We start from the raw sequence: 19,647 nt of genomic DNA, 5'->3' as shown, positions 1-19,647 counted from the left end.
CCCCGAGGATACCTCTGGGCCATGCCTGTGAGCAACCTCATCGACAGTAGTGATGAAAGCGATGAGGATGAGGTGCCAGCGGCAGCCCAGCAGCCGCCGCCGCCCGCAGCAGCCCAGCAGCCGCCGCCACCAAGCCCGCCGCCCTCACCTCCGCCTCCCTCTCCGCCACCACCGTCTCCGCCGCCGCCCTCTTCGCAATCGCCCTCTCCGCCGCCACCCTCTCCATCTCCTCCGTCGCCGCCGTCGCCCTCTCCTCCTCCACCAAGCCCTCCTCCCTCGCTCCCGCCCCCCTCTCCACCGCCGCCGTCTCCTCCGCCGCCTGCACCGCCGCCGCCCTCTCCTCCGCCGCCCTCTCCACCACCACCCTCTCCTCCACCACCACCCTCTCCTCCGCCGCCCTCTTCTCCGCCGCCAAGCCCTCCCCCTTCTCCGCCACTGCCTTCGCCACCGCCACCCTCTCCGCCTCCACCCTCTCCACTCCCTCCGTCGCCGCCTCCGCCCTTGCCGCCGCCACCGTCCCCACCGCCCTCTCCATCCCCACCAAGCCCTCCGCCCTCACCCCCGCCACCCTCCCGTGTCTACTAGCTCCGAGTAGAGGGGGCGTTCCGCCGCTAGGGGACACCCAAAGCGCAGAACCAACCCTCGGAGACCTGTGTTTACTTTATGGCCCTTTCCCTGCGAACGCGCGCCCCCCAGGGCTAGGGCTCTCTTGCCCGCAACCCGATCCCGATCATCCGGCCCGCTGGGTGCGCTTCTCAGCTCCCCGGCCCTGGATGTGAGGCTGATGACTGCACTCCAAGTGCTCCAAGTGCACGCGTTTCCTCTAGAAACTCACACCGAGCGACGGGAAGACTGAGATTTCGTGCATCTCGTGGCTGAACCGTCTCGACGAAGATTTGGCTTTTGGGAGATCTCAAGGGCCGCGGGACTAGAGACTGAGATCTGCCCTGAAATCTTCAGGTCTCACTCCTCTCAACAACAAATATCTCTCTCTCCTCTCAATCTCTAAGAAAGACAGATATTTCGATGACTGCAAAACGTTGACTAGAACGTAGCGGAACGTTGTACGTTGTCCCACGTTGAGCATTCAGCATTCAGTACCCCACATCCTGACTTACATCCTGTGCCCATGTGCGCGCGTTGTGTGTAATGTGTACGTACGTTGACCTCGCCGCCTTCGGAGCCACACACGGAGGGTGTAAAAAATCGTGTGTTTCCGCTTTGTGATAATTCCACCTTCGACGCGCGCAACGCAGTCCGCCCGCGCGCCCTCAAATCGCGAACGCGCCGAACGCTGTGACCCTGACCCACGACGACCCGCGACAACTCACAAGCTGGTCACAAGCCCGGCAGCGGGCCTCCGCCAGGGACCCACGGGCGCGACGAGCCTGCAAAGTTGTCCTTCTTGTTGCGCAGCCGGCGCATGCACGTCACGTCGTCGTCGGCGGCGCCGCAGTAGGCGCGCACCTCAGGGACGGCGACACGCATGAACGGGTTGAAGCGCAGCTCGTCGCCCACTGTCGAGGGGACGGTCGGCTCGGAAGAGGCTCGCCGCGCCTCCGCCCACTGGATCTTCTGCTGCGCGGCGCTGTTCCCGGGCTCCACCTCCAGCGCGAACTGCAGGTTCTTGACCGTGTACTCGTGGCCCGCGTACACGAGCGCCTCGCGCGGCAGCGCAGAGAGCCTCCGCATCGTCTCGCACATGTCTTCCGGCCCTCCCTCGAAGAAGCGGCCGCAGCCGCCGACGAAGAGCGCGTCGCCCGTGAAGACAGCGGAAGACGATGAGGGCGCGCTCGCCAGGTAGGAGGTGTGACCGGCGGTGTGGGCGGGAGTGTGGATGGCGGTGATGGTGACGGCATCGCCGAGTTGAAGACACTCCTTGTCCGCGACCTCGCGCGTCGCCCCCTGGACGTTCTCACCGCGTCCGCCCACGACCTCGACGGAGGGACACAGCTTCTTCATCTGGTTGTTGCCGCCGGCGTGATCGTAGTGGTGGTGTGTCGTGAGGACGTGAGTGATGGTCGCGCCGAGCCGGGCTGCCGCCGCGACGGCCACCTCCGCATCAGCCGGATCGACTGCGGCCGCCGTATTTGTCGCAACGTCGACGATGAGGTACATGAAATTGTCGGTCAGCGCGTCCAGGATCTCGACCTGCATGGGCAGAGGAGGCTGTCTCTTCCCAGGCCGGCCGCTCGCACAGGGCTTGGTGTGAACAGAGGACGCCGAGCAGCTGCTAGCTCCGCCGGCAACTCGAGACCCTTGAGAGTTCACTCGGAGTTGGCTGCGGGATTAGGTGGAAAAGAAATAGGATAAAAAGAAATCCGCGTGCGCCGGCATGGAAGTGCTTGTCAGCCCTCAGCCGAAGCTGGGGCCGGTCCCGTAGCCGAGAGAGCCCGCGCTGTGGAAGTGCGTGAGTGGACACAATATGCGCTTCCACGGCCACCGCGACATGCTGCACGACACGGATCGCAACGAGGCCTACGCTCGTGCCATCGCCGAAGCCGTGAGGAGGATTCGGAACTCCTCCGATTCGGAACCTTACGCGGTTGACATTGGCGCGGGCAGCGGCCTGCTCGGCCTGATCGCTGCACGGGCGGGCGCAGCAGTGACGGCGTTCGAGGTCGTGCCGGCGTTGGCACGGCTGGCAGAACGGGTGGCTGCCGACAACGCCCTGCCTCTCGAGGTGATCAACGCTCACTCGACGGAAGCGTCGGGTCGCCGCCGCGCGTCGCTGATGACCCACGAGCTGCTCGACTCTGGGCTGCTGGGCGAGGGGCTGCTGCCGGCCCTGCGCCACGCCTGGCACGAGCTGCTGGAGGACGGCGCGCTCTCGGTCCCGTCGTCAATCTCGCTCTTCGTCCAGCCGGTGCACAGCACCTTCCTCCGCGACGCGGCGCACCTGAGCGGCGCGGCCGCGTCGGTGCTCGGCGTGCCGGCCGCCGTGGGCGCGTGCGCAGGCGGGCCGCAGTTCTTTGAGCTGCGCGCGTCGGCGTTGATCCGCGAGGAGGAGCTGGTGCCGCTGAGCGGCCCGGTGCGAGCCGTCGACATCGACATGACCCGCCCCCCCGCCTCGGGAGTGCAGCACCCGCCGCCGCAGCCACTGCCTCAGGCCAAGGCAGGCGGCGGCGCAGGTCAAACTCCGTCGGACGACCGGCTGCGAGCCGACGCACTGCTGACCTGGTGGGAGTGCACTATGCTCGAGGGCGAGGGAGGCGGCGAGGGAGGCGGCGAGGGAGGCGGCGACGGAGGCGGCGAGGGAGGCGGCGACGGAGGCGGCGAGGGAGGCGGCGAGAGAGGCGGCGAGGGAGGCGGCGAGGGAGGCGGCGAGGGAGGCGGCGAGGGAGGCGGCGAGGGAGGCGGCGACGGAGGCGGCGAGGGAGGCGGCGAGGGAGGCGGCGAGGGAGGCGGCGAGGGAGGCGGCGAGGGAGGCGGCGAGGGAGGCAGCGAGGGAGGCGGCGAGGGAGGCGGCGAGGGAGGCGGCGAGGGAGGCGGCGAGGGAGGCGGCGAGGGAGGCGGCGAGCTGCGCAAGCTGTCCACCAGCCCTTGGGAGGAGGCTTTTGAGCGGGAGCACTGGATGCAGGCGGCCTTCCTCCTCCCCGCACATGCTCCCGACCCAGCCTCCGCCTCGACGCAACTGCACGTCGCCTTCGACGACCATGAGATCTGGATGGCGCTGCGCAGCGGCTCGCCCGCGCTCGCCTCGCCGCCGCACCCGGGCGCGGACGCGCCGGCGCGCCCATTCTGCACGTGCGGCATGCACTGCCTGTGGGGTCACGAGAGGCTCCAGGAACTGAACCGGCTCGACTACGCCGCCGCGCGCGCGGCCGCCGCCGCCTTTGTGCGCCGCGTGCGTGCCAAGGCTGGCGGCGAGGGAGGGGCGCCTCGGCTGCTCGACGCGGGCGACGGGCCGCTGTGGAGCATCCTGGCGAGTGAGGGCCTGGCGGGCGAGCGCCTGGCGGGGGCGGGGGCGGGCGTCGGCAAGTGCGTGTGTGCCGAGGGCAGCGCTCCGATGCGGACCCTCTCGGCGCGCTTCGTCGCCTCGTCCGGCGCGTCGTGCCGCGTCGAGGTGAAGCTGCTGGCGGGCCTGGCCGAGGCGCCGCTGGGGCAAGAGGCCGGCGGCGGCGAGACCAGCGACAGCGGCGATGGCGAGAGCGACAGGGGTGAGGGCGGCGGCGAGGGCGGCGACGCCGGCCCCGACACGAGCCCGCCGCCCTCCGTCGCGCCTTTGGCCGTCGGCCCGCGGTTCGACGCGGTCGTGATCGCGCCGAGCTTTGCGACGCTGAAGCGGTGCTGGGGCGGGGAGCAGCTTGGGGAGTGCGTGCGGAGGCGGCGGTGGGCGGAGGCGCACGGCATGGTCGCGCTTGGTGCGCCGATGCTGCCTTGCCGCGCCGTGCTGCGGGCGTGCCTCGTCGAGTGCTCCGCGCTGTGGATGCGGCACGCGCCAGTGGGGGACGTGGCGGGGCTCGACGTGCGGCGCTTCACAAGCTGTGCCGCCCGACGGGCGAGGGCCGGTCGCTGCCGCTCTGGCAGTACTCGCACGCCGCGCGGAGCCCGGCGGCGACGTGGTGCGAGACCGCCCTGCCCGCGGCGAGCGACGCGGCGCTGCTGCAGGGGCGCGTCCGGCTGACGGCTCGGGCGGGGACGGCGCACGCGCTCGTCGCCTGGGTCGACTTTGACTTTGGCGACGCGCCCGGGGCGGGGGCAGCGCTGATACGCACCGGCCCCACCGCCGAGAGCGGTGACGTCCCGCGCTTCGGCCCCACGCCGTCTTGGCAGGGCGCAGTCTTCTTGCCGACGCCGCGCGCGCTCGGTGAGGAGGTGGTGGTGGCGAGCCTCTCGCTGGACTTGCTCCGCGGAGAGCTGCGAGGGGAGCTGCTCTGATCCTGTGTGCGAAAAGATGTTGCGTGAGATGTGCATGCAACTTGTAAGACTGTGCATGATCATTCTATCTACGAGGCTCTCGAGACCTTTCTCCGACCAGCAGATCACACAATATATATCTTGCATGGACGATGGAGCTCTGACGACACGCGCTGACCGCTGAGTCCGGGCGCGGCGGCGGGGCAGGGCCGAGACAATCGATGCGTAAACATGTTGCGTGGCTCGCGCTTCTAACTCGCTCCCATGTGCGCTGAGTCAGTCGGCCTTGTAGGCTTTGAGGGAGACAACCAGGCCACTCGCATCATATTCGATCACGTCACAAACCTTCAGCGTGGTCGTCGCATCCACGATCACCTTTATGTGCGCGACGCACGTGGATGACTTTTCGCCCATGGTGAACACATCAATGACCTCGATCTTGATCTCGGGCACCGCACTCCAGATACCGGATATGCCGTTCGCGACAGCCTCATTTGATGGGCCGTGCGACGCATCCCAGTCGTCCAGCGATGACGCGGCCGCATGGAGCGCCTGTATCCCAGCAACGTCGTGCGCGTTCCAGACCTCAAAGTACTTTTTCGTGAGCGCGACGTAGTCCAGCGTCATCTTGGTCGTGGTGGTTGTTGTTGAGAGGGAGCTCACTGGCCGTATGGAGCGGCCGACTCACACATCCCTGTGAATTCTCAATAACAAGGTCTGTGAATGGCGTGGTCACACCAGAGGCCGTCATCGCATTCGCCTTCCTGGTACCCAGCGCTGGCTTCTGACTGTCGTTGCTGTCTCTCCCTTCTCGACTGTCTGTGCTTGCTTGTGAATGGCGTGGTTAGAGAAAGCGAATGGCAGAACACAACGCAAGCTCTCACATGACAAGCGATCCCACGATGGTAAGAATGCTGCGATTTTTCTCACCATACATTCATTCCAACCCCTGCCTAGACGAGTACAGCTAAATAAAGAGTACCCGGGGCTCCCCATGCGGAGAGAACCCTCGTTTCCTAGTCACTCGGTCCCCCAACGGAAGAGGCCTCGCTCCTATTGGAACACTCCAACATCAGATTTGCCTCGTGCGTCCCTTTTTTGAGGAGCACTTTTGGAGCACTTGGAGTGCAGTCATCAACCTCACATCCAGGGCCGGGGAGCTAAGGAGCGCACCCAGCGGGCCGGATGATCGGTATCGGGTTACGGGCTAGAGAGCCCTAGCCCCGGGGGTGCGCGTTCGCAGGGAAAGGGCCGTAAAGTAAACACGGGTCTCCGAGGGTTGGTTCTGCGCTCCGGGTTTCCCCTTAACTGCAGAACGCCCCCTCTACTCGGAGCTAACGGACACACAACACTGTACTCCACGCACGTACACGGATACGCCTCATGTGCGCCCGCCCGACTCCGGTCCCAGAGTACCTTCCTTCGCCTGTCGGGGCGAGCCCTCGGCTCGTCCCGGTCCCTTGCTCGCCTTCCGGGCGTTACCAGACTGCCTCTGTAGTCGTTTTTGGTGCCTCTTCCTCGGCTGTGGCCTCGACTCCGCTTCGCCTTCGACTGGTACCGCAGCCTCTGAGAGCGTCGGCGGCCCGGCCGGGGTCTCCCCGGGCGAGGATGGCGGCATTGGATCGTGTCGCCACCCCTCCCAGGGAGGTCGAGCCGGCTCTCCCTGGTCGGCGAGTCGCGCCCGCATCCGCGGCCTCTCTATCGTTCTCGGCTCGCCCTCCCCCTCCGTCGGCTCCTCACTAAGCTCGGGGAGGCGCGGTCCCTCTTGTCGTAGATCACGGCGGTCTTGAGGGAAAGCTATATTTTATTTTTGGTCCTGTGGGCACCCTAGAGCGGGGCTCCTGTTCACAGCTTCACACTCGTGTGTGGGCCCTTTCTTGGGGCCGCGCCTGCGGCGCGCCGTGGTTTGATTTTTGCGGAAATCGCTTGGTAGGGTTTCTTCATGCCCTGTTTTCTTAATGCCCGCAACAGACTGTAGTCTGTACGACCCGCAGGCCTAGGTTAGGTTAGGTAGGAAGGTGAAGAACAGCCAGGCTCGGACTGGACATCAACGCGGTATGGGTGGACGCTAGACAGATGATGACGACACGCACGAGCGACACACAGACACAAACAAGCTCACAAGACACACAGCCAGCGGGCTGCCACACACCCTGAGTTGGCGTACACATAACTCAGGGCCACATCCTCCCTGTCGCCCCCCCCAGCACACACGGTGCCAAGGACACAAACAAGGGCACAACAACACAACAGACGACAGGAAGTAACATGTGAGACTAGAGCAGGCTTGCTCCGCCTCTAGCAATCTCGTCGCCGGCCGCAAGGCATGGGACGAGACCGTGTGCGGGGTCTTGTGAGGTGTCTATGGACGCCCTCCTCACCTGCTCCTCACAGGCTAGCGGCGATTTAGAGCGGTGTCAGCTTAAAGCAATCGCTGCTCTCACTAGCTAGAGTCCCGCTGTCGGGGGGGGAGGGAGCCGGTATCGACAAAAAAGGGAACGCTAGCAGGAGACGGTGCCCAGCCCTACAGGTAGTGAACGTCTACACACATCAACTGCACACATGCGCGCACTTCCAGGAGCGGCACAACACGAAGCCGAGCAACCGAAGTCGGCACATACAGCTATATCATACTAACTAACAACTAACTACTCATATTAAACACGGCCATGCTCGTACACCATTTTGGACAGATCTTATGTGGCGAGCACAATCGTCACGCTCTAAGGTAGCAAGGGTGGCTGAACTCCTCGCCGGGCGGCTCGAAGGGCATCTTCGTGTGCAGCACACGCGCCCGAGCCTGCCTCCGTGGTAGGGGGCGGGGGAGTCGGCTCTCGGCGGTGACGGCGCAGGGTGGCATTGTGCTGCAGGCTGAGCTGCCACACGCAATTGCGAAGTATTCAGAGTTGTCACGCACGATTGCCACGTGCACCTTCGGAGGGCCATCCTCGAACGTGTTGATGCTGCTCCCCTGCACGCGTGCGAGCACGTCGCGCACGTCGAGGATGTCGTCCTCCACGACAGGCATCAGGTTGGGCGTCGCTCGCAAGCCAGGGGTGAGACGAAGACGCGCTCTCGTCCACACCAGCTGTCTGCAGGTTAAGCATGTTCTCTTCTTACAGGCCCTGCGAGACGGAGTCGAGGTAGAGCATGCGGCGCACCTGGTCCAGAAGCGTCGGGTGGAGCAGTCGCGCCTTGACATCTGCCAGGCTGAGCCTGAGGGCGAACGGCTCAGCAGCAGAAGCCAGCAGGCGGGCCGCAGCAGCGGCAGTGAGTGACTGCCATTGCAATTTTTTCCTCCTTCGCTGGGCGCGCCCTTCCACCTTCGGCCATCGCCACCTTCGAGCGCCTGCGACTCGCGTCCGGAAAGCAGGAGGCGCTGCTCGGCACCTCAGACGACGAGCCGCTTCTGCTCGGCCCTGGCCAGCAGCTGGACCTGCCACTGCGAATCTGGTGGCCGTCGGAATTGCGGTGGCCGACGGCCCCGTTGCTGTGAGCGCCACCGTCCTCTGCCGGATTGAATCATGCTGCGATGATAGGTACGCTGTGCGCTGTGCCGACGGCCAGTCTCTCGGCTTCGAGCTGTGGTTCGGAGCGGCGGCCGAAAGCGACGGCGACGAGGGTGGCGGCCGCACAGAGAGGGCCAGCGAGGAGGACGGCGTCGAATATGCTGGTGGCGCCAATGCAGCAGGACGTCGGAAGCTACTCGGCCTCACCGTCGAGGGCGAGCTTCACGGGACGGCGCGCCTCGACACCGGCAGCGCCCTCGTGAGGCTGCACAACCTCGCAGCGTGGTTCAGCACGGCCTGCGTCCACATTCGGCTGCGACTGGTGCGCGTGAGGAGGGAGTGGGGGCGGGTCGAGGGTTGGGGCGGCGGGAATGGCGCGGTGGCACCGCGAGCGACTGTGGTACCGAGTGTGCGGCAACTTGAGCCCGTGCCGCCGCGCCGCAGGTTCCTCTTGGTGCCGCCGCCTCTCGCGCGGCGGCGGCCGCCGGCAGCGTCGAGGGAGGGCGCGGCATCGCCGCGGCGGGAGAGGAGGAGGCGGCGGAGGAGGCGCGGCTTCGCGCCGCGTACGCCACGCGTCTGCGCGCGGACGAGGCCCAGCTGGTGGAGCGAGTCCGGGAGCTGCGCCTCCGGCTCGCACGCGGCCGAGGGAGAGGCGCTGCTTCGGGGAGCCGTCGAGGAGCCGCCAGGGAGCCGTGCGCGTAGGCTCGCGGCGGCCGAGGACGAGCTCGCCGCCGTGAGGGAGGTGCGGGGAGGGCTGAAGCGGGCGGGCAGCTGCGGCGGGGCGGGAGCCGGGCAGGCGGGTGCGGCGGCTGGCGAAGTCGTTCGCGCGGCGGACGACGCGGCGGCTGGCGGAGGAGGAGGCGGTGCGACCGGCGGCGCGGCGGCTGGCGAGGCGGTCGCTGCGGGGCGAGGAGGGGCGGCGGGACTCGACTGCCCGGCCGCGGGGCGGGAGGCGCTCGGGCGGCGTCGTTCGCGCCTTTCCGTCCCGGCGCAGAGTCCCACGCAGCTGCGGTGTGCCAGCAGGCGCTCGCGCGGCTGTGGCAGCTGTGGCGCCGCTTGTGCGAGCTCGACCCGGCGGCAGCCGTCGAGGCGGAGTGGGAAGGGCCTCGCGAGCTGAGGGTGTGCGAGGTGTCCGTCGGCGGAGCGGTCCGCAGAGGCTTGGCCCCTTCTCCCGCCGGCGGCGTCACGGCCGGACGTGGGGCGGCGTGCGAGTAGGTGATTCGCGACGTCGGCCTCGTGTCGGGCGGCTCTGTGCTCGAGCCGCTGCTGCAGCTCTGCTTGGGCGCGATGTCGCACGCCGCCGCCGAAGCCCGAGCCAGCCGAGAGGCGGAGCAGGGCGGGCAGGATAGCAAACCCGCCGTGCGGCCGGGGAGGCGGGCGCGGCGAGGAGCCGAGGCGGCGTCCGAGGGCGGCGGCGTGGCGGGCGGGGCGGCGCTGGGAGGCGGCTCCTCGCGAGGTGTCGGAGCGGGGCGGGAGGCGCCTTCGCTCGCCGCAGACTCGCACGCCGGCGTTCGGTCGGCCTCCCCTCTGCCGCAAGTGCTGCCGTTGGTCGAGGAGCGGTTGCGCGAGGGGGCGTCGGCGGGCGGGGCGGGCGGCGGGGCGGGCGGGTTGGGCGATGCAGCGGCGGAGGAGGAGGCGGAGGAGGCGGGCTCGGTTGGGGAGGGGGTTGCTCCTCCGCCGGCGAGCTCGGCGCTGCAGCGGCTGCAGGCGATCTCCGAGGCGCTCCTCCGTATCGACCCGGAGGCGGCGATGGAGGTTGCGCCCATCGCCGAGGGCGAGTACGAGCTGACCGAGGCTCGCCGCCGCGTCCGGGCTCGCGGTGCGTGGCGCTGCGCTGCCACCCCACCTCCGCCCCTCCCCGCCGCGCCCCGCAGGTGCGGGTGCACGGCCACGTGCTTCAAGGCTTTGGGTCCGCCGCTCCCTCTCTCTCATCTGAGCCCCTTGGGCCTCACCCCTCTTGCCGCCGCCCACGCCACCCCGCACTCTTGCACACAGGTGCATCACCGCCGAGACGGACATCTCGAAGATTCTGTCCGTCTGCGAGGCTCTGGTGAGATCAGGGGGGTGAAGGCGAGGGGAAAGAAAACGGAGGAAGGGTGGACCGGGCACGGCGCACGCGCAGCGCAGAGGGATTATCTCCTGACACGGAGAGAGAAAGAAAAAAACGGAATAGACCACAGAGCACAGAGGTCAGAGCTCAGAGGAGGGGTGGAGGGGGGACGGCACGCAGACCGCCACCACGCAGGGATGGGAACCGGCGCCGCCCCTCTCGCGCTTGTGCATTTGGAGCGGTCGCCGGCAACCTCACACCCAGGGCCGGGCGCGGCGGGCCGGCGCGGAGAGCCTATGAAGCGCACCCAGCGGGCGGCGGATGCTCGGGGACCTGAGGGAGCTGGGAGGGTGTAGAGGATGGAGAGTGTAGAGCGCTGTAGAGCTGTAGAGCTGTAGAGCGCTCTGGAGCCGGCTGTAGAGCTGTAGAGCTCTACATCCGGCGCGGGACGAACTGCGTGCGTTGTAGAGCGCTGTAGAGCGCGATTTTGCTGTAGAGTTTGTTGTAGAGGCTCTACAGCCAACCCGCCGGGAAGGCAGTGACTCAAAGAGGTCGAGCCGCGCTAATGGGGTGTCTCCGAGCTTACTGGAGCTCTGATGGACGGCACTGACTATCCCTGACACACAGAGAGTCACTCTGAAGGCACACAACACCCTATAACTGCGTCGTCATGACCAGCCTGCCATGCGTCGCTGGTGCCGCATTCGTCGCAGTGCTTCTTTAGCAGGCGGTGGACTGTCGGCTGCGAGGACGGTCGCATTTGCGCGAGGCGAGGCGAGCATTTTGCTGCGCGTTGCATGCGCCATGCCTCGCGCCAGCGCGTGCGGGAGCTCCTGGCTGAGCGTTGAGTCCAGGCGAGTTGCGCTGGCCACTATCGCTACGCCGAGCCGAGCTGACGCGCCGAGGCGCCGGCCAGTCGCAGCCGTGAGGCATGCCACAGCAGCAGAGGCACCTGCCACCCATTGGGCGGGCAGACAGAAGGCCAGGGCAGCACTGGCAAGTGCAACGCGCCTCATGTCGGAGAGCGACCGTGCCTCGTTCGCCGCTTTTGATGCACGTACGTGTAGAGATTTCAAGTGCGCACGTTGGAGAGCGCCTCTACATCGCTCTACAACGCACGCAGTTCGTCCCGCGGCGGATGTAGAGCTCTACAGCGCTACAGCGCTCCAGAGCGCTCTACATCTCTACAGCTCTACAGCGCTCTACACTCTACATCCTCTACACCCTCCCTCAGTCGGGGACAGGCTCTACGAGCAAGAAAGCCCTGTCTGTGACCCTTGGGGGGTGCGCGTTCGGCCGTTCGCAGGGAAGGGGCCACCGCCACGTCAATTCTTTTTTGAGCCTGGGGCGGGGTGGGCCTGGGGCGGGGTTGTGGGCGGTTCCGGTTGGGGGTGGGGTGTTGCCAGGGGTGCGGGTGGGTGCGGCGGACGCCGGAGTGGGATTATGGTTTACTTCTTTTGCCAGTCCGCACCTGTGTCGAGCCTGTCTGCTGTGAGAGAGAGTTGATTTTGGAGCACTTGGAGTGCAGTCAGCAACCGCACATCCAGGCACCAGGGCCGGGGGGCTAAGAAGCACACCGGGCCAGACAGATGATCGGCATCGGGTTACGGGCTAGATAGAGAGCCCTAGCCCACGTACGTAGCCCTGGGGGGTGCGCGTTCGCAGGGAAAGGGGGGCCGTAAAGTAAACATCTCCGAGATTCTTAATTCTTTTGGTGTACCTTTTGGTGTGCCAGTGCGCGCCAGTCCCGTGCCAAGTGTCGTGTGAGGGCTTTCGCAAAAAAAAGGAAAATTTGCAGTTTACTACGTTTTGAGCTTTTCTCTTGCAGATTACTACACACCACACAATCCACCTTGCAGATTACTACACAGACACAATCCACCTTGCAGATTACTACGCACCACACAATCCACCTTGCAGATTACTACACACACACAATCCACCTTGCAGATTACTACACACCACACAATCCACCTTGCAGATTACTACACACCACACAATCCACCTTGCAGATTACTACTCATCACACATTCATCGCATGATCCGAGGTTGGTTTTTGCACCCGCAGCCCTTCCTGACCGGGGCGCCGCACCTGCGGCAACCGTACTGCCGAGACGCGCGAGGTGGAGCTGGCAAGGCAGGTGCGTTCGCCATCGGCCCTGCGTCGTCGGCGCCGGCAGCTGCGGTGAGGGCTGCGGCGGTCTGAGAAGCATCCTCGTCGCCAGAGGGTGCCACTGTTCGCCTCCTCTTCGCGCCCGACCCCTCGCCTGGAGACAGGATGCGGCCCCGCTTGGGCCTGCCTGGCTTGGTTGGAAGGAAGACGGGCAGCTTGAGCCGGCTCGGCGGTCCATCTGGCACACTGCCGGCGCAAAGTTGAAGTTGTACTGCGCCTGCCAGACGGCCGTGGTGTATTCGGAGTCGACGAGCTGAGCAATGTCGGGGACACCCTTTTTCTGCACCGCCACAGCCGCCAAGCACTCGCACGGGAAGCCGGTGACCTTCTTGAGCCCAGTAGGATGACGCCCGAATCAAGTTTCAGCGTTCAACCAGTAACTGCAACCTCGGATTTGCAGGTGAGTAAACTGCGAGGTGGATGTGTGGTGTGTAGTAATCTGCAAGGCGGATTGTGTGTGTGTAGTAATCTGCAAGGTGGATTGTGTGGTGTGTAGTAATCTGCAAGAGAAAAGCTCAAAACGTAGTAAACTGCAAATTTTCCCAAAAAAAATCTTCGCATAGCCAACACATGATCACTCGTCTCTCGGGCCTCCGGCGCCCGCTCGCTCGCCCGCTGCGCGTGCCGCTCGTCTTCGCCCCGCGCCTGGTCGCCACCGCCGCAGCGCCGCCGCCGTCGCCGCCGCCGCCCGCCGCCAACGAGCGGGCCGAGGCGGACGCCGAGCAGGCCTTTGAGCAGGCGCTGGCGCAGATGGACGCGGGGCGGGTGGGTGACGCGATCGACGGGTTCGCCAGCGCGGCGCGCGCCGGATCCGCCGGCGCCAACTTCTTCCTCGGCCTCGCGTACGACGGGCTGCTCGGTGAGAATGCGCTCGGCGAGCCGCATGTCGAGGTCGACCCGTCGGCGGCAGCGCGGTGCTACCAGCGCGCGGCCGAGGCGGGGCACGCCGAGGCGATGCTCAACCTGTCGCTCTGCTTCCGCAACGGCGAGGGCGTCGACCGCTCCGCGCGCGCCGCCTTCCAGTGGACCGAGCGAGGCGCGGCGGCCGGGTGCGAGCGGTCGATGTTCAACGCCGGCGTCGCACTCGACCCGCTGCACCCTCCGTGGGGCTCGCCCGGCGCGGCGGAGGCCGAGCTGCAGCCCATTTCCAAAGACGGCAAACGCGCCGCCGGCTACTACCGCGACGCCGTCGACGCCGGCCACGCCAAGGCGATGGTCAACCTCGGCATTCTCCTGTACACGGGCACGGGCGTCGAGAAGGACGCGGCGGCGGCGGCCGAGCTGTGGCGCGCCGCGCTGGAGGAGGGAGTGCAGCAGGCCGACTTTTGCCTCAAGAACATGGAGGAGCGGCCCGGCGAGCTCACCAACATGTTTGAGAATCATCAGCAGAGCTAGCTTTCACAGGCGAACCGCGTAGAGTAACGACCCCGTTCTCGAATTTCTCACTAGAGCCATGTGCACCGCGTTCTAGCATGTATGCAAGAGATCAACAGAGAAAGCATGTATGCAAGAGATCAAAAGAGAAAGAGGCGCGTATAAACCTTTTATTTGCGCGCGGCGGGCCCCGCTGGCCCCGGGCCCCGCCCCACGGGGGCCGGCGGGGAGGCCCCGCGGCCCGCGGGAGGGCGCAGCAACACCCGCTGAGGGCATCGAAATACGAAACGGCACGCACACACATGGATCGAAAGGCATGATTAGCAGTCCAGGTAATCCTTTAGACGCCACCAAAGATACTGGTAGCCGTGCAGTATCGTGGAGTCGAGCGAGCCATGCGCCTCGGCGCTCGGCGGCGTCGCAAACTCGGCACAATCGAGCACCTCGTGCGTGCTGTAGAGCCGTGCCCGCGCCGTGTCGTTCCGCTCCGGAAAGAGCCGGGAGCAGCAGACGCACGAGCGAAGCGGCTCGGAATACATGAATGACGAACAGGAGGCCGCGCCGGCCGCCTGGGCACACAGCGATGCCGAGCGCGGGCGGCCTCCCACCGCGACACCCTCTCTGCTGCACGCGTGGCTGGCCGCGCTGAACGAGTACGAGTAGCGGTGGCCAGAGCTGTGGTTCACTTTTTGCTGCGTGCTTAGGGCCGACTCGGCGAAGGCGGCGGCAAACGAGAGCGCAGCTCCCCAATCGGCACCGTCTGCGGCAGCGGCGATCCGCGGGCCGCTGCAGAGGAGTAGGAGCAGGAGCGGCGGCAGCAGTCGCTGTGGCGGCATAAGCGTTCAACTGTGGGGGTCCACACGCTTAGGGACGTCGCCGGCGCTGCCAGCTGCAGCAGCGGTTCGGTCCTCGCCCGCGCATTTCTTTATTTTCCGCTATTTCCAACTCCTGCGGGCCACTCCTGATGTCCGGTGATGTCCGGTGTATTAGTATATTCAAACCAGAAAAGAAACCCCCTAGGTTTTTCTTCCCACCCCGGACAGGGTGGCCCGCCACAAGGACCCCAGGAATTGCGACTCGCCGCTTTCCTCCCGCTGTGATTCTGTGTGAGCTCTGTGTCTTGATTTGCCAACAATATACCTAAAACCCCTGCGCGCGGGAGCCAAATACTACCCGCCAATGGATGGTGCTGCTCGTCGGTGGGTCTGTCTTGTCCTCCCCGACATGACAGACAGAGTCTCCCTTTTATTGGATATTGCGAGATCTTGCGTTGTTCTTGTTGAGCACTTGAGCACTGGATAGGGTCGATTCCGCATGGTACGGGACCCCTCGATCGTCTCGCCCTCCCTCACGTGCTGGCGGTTCGGTCCTTGTCGCAGCATTTTCTTTATTTTCGCGTTTTTCTTCCCACTCCTAAAAACTACCACCGAAAGCAGTGTTGTCCCTTTTATTGCGAGAGCTTGCGCTGTTCTTGTTTGCAAGCAGTCATGTGTTCAAGGAAGCGGCGGGCACCAACACGGACCTGATGGTGTACGGGGCGGCGTCGGCGAGCGCCTCCTGCTTCGTCGTCCACCACACGCAGCAGATCTCCATGGGCCATGGCGGCGGTGCCGGTGGCGGGCGACGCCGAAAACATCAACAAGCAGGCGCGCAAAGATGCGCACCAACTGGGTCACGAACAAGCAAACGGCGGACGGCTTCTTGCGCTCAGCCGCAGTGGAGGGCGCCCGTACCGCCTAGCTCTGCGGACGGGCCCCTCCACCCTTCACGTAAGGATCTCATGTAGTCCCCACAATCGCTGTCGTGGGATCGCTTGTCATGTGAGAGAGGCTTGTTGTGTTCTTGTCATGTCCGTTTTGTCGACCACGCTTTCTCTCTTCCCACTCCTGCGCGGGAGCCAACTACCCGCCAAATGGTGCTGCTCGTCGACAAGTACCGTCCCAGGACGCTCGATGGGCTGGACCACGGCGCTTCGCTCAGCGCGTCGTTGAAGCGGCTCGTCGCCGGCGGTGACTTTCCGCACATGCTCGTCTACGGACCGTCGGGCGCGGGCAAGAAGACGCGGGTGATGGCGCTCCTGCGGGAGCTGCACGGGCCATCGGCGGAGAAGCTGCGGGTCGAGAGCCGCACCTTCAAGATCGGCACCCACAATGTTGAGCTCACGCTACTCTCCTCGCCGCATCACATCGAGCTGAACCCGTCTGATGCCGGTGCCCGTGGCGGGAGCGGCGCAATTCGCGCCTCCCGTCTCCTGCCTGAGTGACCCACCCGCCCTTGCAGGCAATCGTGACCGCGAGGTGGTGCAGGAGGTGATCAAGGAGATTGCGCAGACCGCGCCGGTCGTCGGCGCCGCCGCTGACGGCCAGCGCGCCTTCAAGGTTGTCGTGCTCAACGAGGTCGAGCGGCTGAGCAAGCCAGCGCAGCACGCGCTGCGCCGCACGATGGAGAAGTACGTCTCGACCTGCCGGCTGCTGCTCATCTGCACCAACCCGTCCAAGGCGCCCGCCCACTCCTGCCCCATCCGGCCGACTCACCGGCGCCCGACCGCCTCATGGATACACCTCCACCCGCCACCCGCCCTCCCGCCCTCCCGCCCGCCTGCCTGCCCGTCCCACCGCCTCCCCTCCTCCGGCCGCAGGTGATCGCTCCGATCCGGTCCCGCTGCATGTGCCTGCGCGTCGCGGCGCCGACGCACGACGAGATCTGCACCGTCCTCGGATCGGTTGCCCAAAAGGAGGGGCTCAAGCTGCCTGCGGGGCTCGCCATGCGCATCGCCACCGCGAGCGAGCGGAACCTGCGGCGAGCGACCCTCGCCGGCGAGGCGTGCGCGGGCGAGGGCGGCGCCTCTTCACCCGCCTCTCCCTGTGGCCAGGCGAGCGATCCTCACCCTCGAGGCGTGCAAGGTTGCTCAGTACCCCTTCACCGACAACCAGCCGCTGCAGCAGCCCGACTGGCTCGCCTACATTGACGCAGTCGCACTCGACGTGCTCCACGAGCAGTCGCCGCGCCAGCTCCTCAAGGCGAGACCGCCCGCCCCCCCCCCCTGCCCCCCCTGCCCGCGCGCCATGCCCACCCGCCATGCCCCGCCCCGCCCGCGCTGAGAGGCGCCACCCCCTCCACCCCTCCCGGCCCTTCCCCGGAGCCGCCCCGCTCAGCGCTCCGGGCTCGCCGCAGGTGCGCGGCCGGCTGTACGAGCTCATCAGCTCGTGCATCCCGCCCGACCTCATCTTCCAGCAGCTCACCATCGCCTTGCTCAAGCGCTGCCCCAAGCCGGTCCAGCACGAGGCGCTACACCACGCCGCAATCTACGAGCACCGGCTCCAGGCGGGCCAGAAGGCGGTCTTCCACCTCGAGGCCTTCCTCGCCCGCTTCATGTCCGTCTACAAGAAGCACATGGTGATGTCGCAGCGCTGAGACCGACCGCGTCCCCGCCCCTGTGCTCCTTCCGCCGCCGGACCATGTGGGCGCCTGTGGCTCGAGGAAGACGAGACAACCCCGGCGCTTCGGCCCCGCTTTGTTTGTGCATGTCTCGTGACTGCTGTCGCTCCTGTGCCTAAGCTGTGTGTTCGCAGTGTTGCTGAGGCGTGAGGCCAGTGTGAGAAAAATGGCGCGAGACGTCACGTCAAGCACACATCCACACGCGCCGGATGACGGACCATGAAACGCGGATGACGCACACTTGGCACATGGCTCATGGGGGCCCCCCCCGTGAGGCGTGAGCCGTGTGGGGGTGCTCCACGTGTGTAGAGGTGACGTAGGGCTAGGGACAGTGGAGGGAGTGAGAGACCAGAGTCCCGGACCGCGCGATACTCTCGCCTGCCGCTGCCCGTTGCGCACGGGCTCCCGCAGCGCCACCGCCTGCAAAGTGGGTGCCTCCGCCACCGAGAAGGACGAGTTCACTCGGCTGGTGCCTGTCTGTCTCGCTTGCCGCTGCTTCCGAGTCAGCTCTGCCCGCCAACTCCGTTCCCGCACGAATCGTAGGCATGAAGAGGGAGAGAAAGCAATGGAACGGGAGCTCAGAGCTTGGGTCGTGTCCGCTTTGCTGCAGGTGCCCAAGCAGCTCACTCACCTCATGCGACTCGAGGTGGCAGGAAAGCGCCTGCAAGACGAGCTCAATGTCCGCCATGCCAACAACGCCGCTGCCCGAGTAATCAAAGAGGCGGAACGCAACGTAGAGCGCTGCAAGTGCCTCATTCTCGGTCAACGCGAGGCTGCCCGGCCCAAACCCAGCCATAAGCCGCAGCATGGTCTGCGCGTAATCCGCAAAGCAGACCTGCCCTGCGGTCCATATTTTCGAGAGCGCTTCTCGGCCGGCCAGGGATAGATAGTGCTGACCGAAGGCCTCGAGAGCAAGCTCGACGTCTGAGCTCGACACCGCTCCTCCTCCCCTGATCTGGCCCGAGACAACGGAGAGGGGATCATCCGCAATGCTCGGCGAGGTGCAAAAGAGACTGAAGCTGGAGTGGAGGTCGTTGATGAGCGACCTCATCTCGGTGGTGGCGCAAAGGAGCGGCTGTGGGCAGGCGAGCGTTTCCTCTGTACCCATCACTGCCGTGCAGCCAGCTGCAGCGTCGACCGAGGTGGAGAGCCCAAGGCGCGCGCTCTGGGCAAGGCAGAGACCCTTTTCGCGTAGCAGGACCGCATCGGCCTCCGCACGTCGCGACTGTGCCTCTTCCTCTCGCCAGGCGCGTTCATCGATGGCGAGGCGCCGCTGCAGTGTGTCGTTCGCGAGCGCCTCGTCCTCGTGGCACCTTGAGCGCAGCGGGGTGGGAGCAGGCTCTTGCATCCTGGCTGCTAGTCGCCTCTCTCTCGCGAGCGCACGCTCCTGCGCCTCCAAGCACGCCGCTCTCCCTTCTTCTTCGAGAGTGCGTGGGTCGATCACGGCCGAGTTTTCAGCCAGCTTGGTAGTGCGCTTTCCAGCGAGCACCTTGAAAGGTTCTCCGTGAGAGGAAATCGAGGAAATCGGTATTTGCTGTAGGTGTAGCTCAGTGGTCGGCGTGTGAGTTCGCAGTCGAAGCGGCTGATTGGTGGTAGGCGGCGCATCGACGACCACCTCGCCAAACTGGAAGCTTCGGTCTAACCGCTGAGGCTCGCTCTTCGCCACCCCGGGCTCGGCGAGTAGAAGCGGGGCTGTGGAAGCCGGAAGAGAGCTGCCGAGTACCGCGGTGCTGCCGAGTAGAGGCGACGTGACGGGAAGACTCGTCCCGTCGCTCATTGAAGTACCAGTTGGCCATCTGGCAGGAGGCTCCCAGTGCTTGAGGGTCCTGGATTTGGGCGCCGGCGCTGGATTTGGGGTCCTCGCGAGGGGCGCCGGCGAGCCCAGTGGTGTGCCGTCGTCGGCCTCGTGTGCCATGGCTCGACTTGGGCACAGAACGACCGGTTCTGCGACTGTAGCCTGCTCCTGTGGGCCGTCAAAATGGGTGAGTAGCCAGATGAGTACACCGAGGGCCTGGTTGAAGTCGTCACTACCCATTGGCGCTGAAACGCTTGGCGGCACAGAGCGCTGGAGGAGCCACAGGGCGGTGGACATTGAGCGGCTCTGACTGCCACCGCGTGCTTCAACCTCCAGCCTTTCCAGCTGCGTCAAGAGCCCGCGGAATGAATGCGCGCCGCTACTGGCGGCTGGTGTCTGTAAGAGCTGGAGGGCAAGCACAATGCGGTGCAGCCTTTGGTATAGGCTT

The 19,647-nt window shown here is 65.8% G+C and overlaps 7 protein-coding genes across 7 annotated transcripts; 4 read left to right on the top strand and 3 right to left on the bottom strand.

The window, feature by feature from the left end:
- Positions 1-1,338: 1,338 nt before the first annotated feature.
- EMIHUDRAFT_75585 (hypothetical protein) lies at positions 1,339-2,157 on the bottom strand (the record flags this gene model as incomplete). Its single annotated transcript, XM_005771383.1, has 1 exon — positions 1,339-2,157. The coding sequence occupies one exon, from the start codon at positions 2,155-2,157 to the stop codon at positions 1,339-1,341; it is 819 nt and encodes a 272-aa protein (XP_005771440.1).
- A 2,194-nt stretch (positions 2,158-4,351) lies between these two features.
- Positions 4,352-4,881, top strand: EMIHUDRAFT_243417 (hypothetical protein; the record flags this gene model as incomplete). The annotated part of the gene is made up of 2 exons (XM_005771382.1): positions 4,352-4,468; positions 4,507-4,881. The coding sequence occupies 2 exons, from the start codon at positions 4,352-4,354 to the stop codon at positions 4,879-4,881; spliced, it is 492 nt and encodes a 163-aa protein (XP_005771439.1).
- Positions 4,882-7,965: 3,084 nt separating this feature from the next.
- Positions 7,966-9,096, top strand: EMIHUDRAFT_458842 (hypothetical protein; the record flags this gene model as incomplete). The annotated part of the gene is made up of 6 exons (XM_005771381.1): positions 7,966-8,003; positions 8,070-8,130; positions 8,207-8,331; positions 8,400-8,691; positions 8,814-8,998; positions 9,072-9,096. Coding segments are annotated over 6 exons (726 nt in total), but the record flags the coding sequence as incomplete, so codon positions are not given.
- A 3,756-nt stretch (positions 9,097-12,852) lies between these two features.
- On the top strand, positions 12,853-13,987 carry EMIHUDRAFT_243412 (hypothetical protein; the record flags this gene model as incomplete). Its single annotated transcript, XM_005771380.1, has 2 exons — positions 12,853-12,912; positions 13,319-13,987. 2 exons carry the CDS (start codon positions 12,853-12,855, stop codon positions 13,985-13,987), a joined length of 729 nt encoding a protein of 242 aa, XP_005771437.1.
- A 299-nt stretch (positions 13,988-14,286) lies between these two features.
- Positions 14,287-14,802, bottom strand: EMIHUDRAFT_243411 (hypothetical protein; the record flags this gene model as incomplete). Its single annotated transcript, XM_005771379.1, has 1 exon — positions 14,287-14,802. The coding sequence occupies one exon, from the start codon at positions 14,800-14,802 to the stop codon at positions 14,287-14,289; it is 516 nt and encodes a 171-aa protein (XP_005771436.1).
- A 1,062-nt stretch (positions 14,803-15,864) lies between these two features.
- EMIHUDRAFT_445045 (hypothetical protein) lies at positions 15,865-17,584 on the top strand. The gene is made up of 5 exons (XM_005771378.1): positions 15,865-16,176; positions 16,247-16,464; positions 16,605-16,765; positions 16,839-16,986; positions 17,141-17,584. The coding sequence occupies exons 1-5, from the start codon at positions 15,879-15,881 to the stop codon at positions 17,378-17,380; spliced, it is 1,065 nt and encodes a 354-aa protein (XP_005771435.1). The 5' UTR covers positions 15,865-15,878; the 3' UTR covers positions 17,381-17,584.
- A 142-nt stretch (positions 17,585-17,726) lies between these two features.
- EMIHUDRAFT_243409 (hypothetical protein) lies at positions 17,727-19,496 on the bottom strand (the record flags this gene model as incomplete). Its single annotated transcript, XM_005771377.1, has 3 exons — positions 17,727-18,717; positions 19,190-19,263; positions 19,344-19,496. The coding sequence occupies 3 exons, from the start codon at positions 19,494-19,496 to the stop codon at positions 17,727-17,729; spliced, it is 1,218 nt and encodes a 405-aa protein (XP_005771434.1).
- Positions 19,497-19,647: the final 151 nt, after the last annotated feature.

Source organism: Emiliania huxleyi (genome assembly GCF_000372725.1).
Source record: "Emiliania huxleyi CCMP1516 unplaced genomic scaffold EMIHUscaffold_387, whole genome shotgun sequence".
NCBI classification, from domain to species: domain Eukaryota; phylum Haptophyta; order Isochrysidales; family Noelaerhabdaceae; genus Emiliania; species Emiliania huxleyi.
Note: the sequence above shows the minus strand (reverse complement) of the source record. Positions and strands in the feature narration are given on the sequence as shown.

Excerpts from the sequence above, each read along its gene's own strand:
- EMIHUDRAFT_445045 (XM_005771378.1), top strand. The coding sequence starts at position 15,879 with ATGGTGCTGCTCGTCGACAAGTACCGTCCCAGGACGCTCGATGGGCTG. Across the intron at positions 16,465-16,604 it reads TCTGCACCAACCCGTCCAAG|GTGATCGCTCCGATCCGGTC; the intron begins GCGCCCGCCCAC and ends CTCCGGCCGCAG. Across the intron at positions 16,987-17,140 it reads CGCCGCGCCAGCTCCTCAAG|GTGCGCGGCCGGCTGTACGA; the intron begins GCGAGACCGCCC and ends GGCTCGCCGCAG.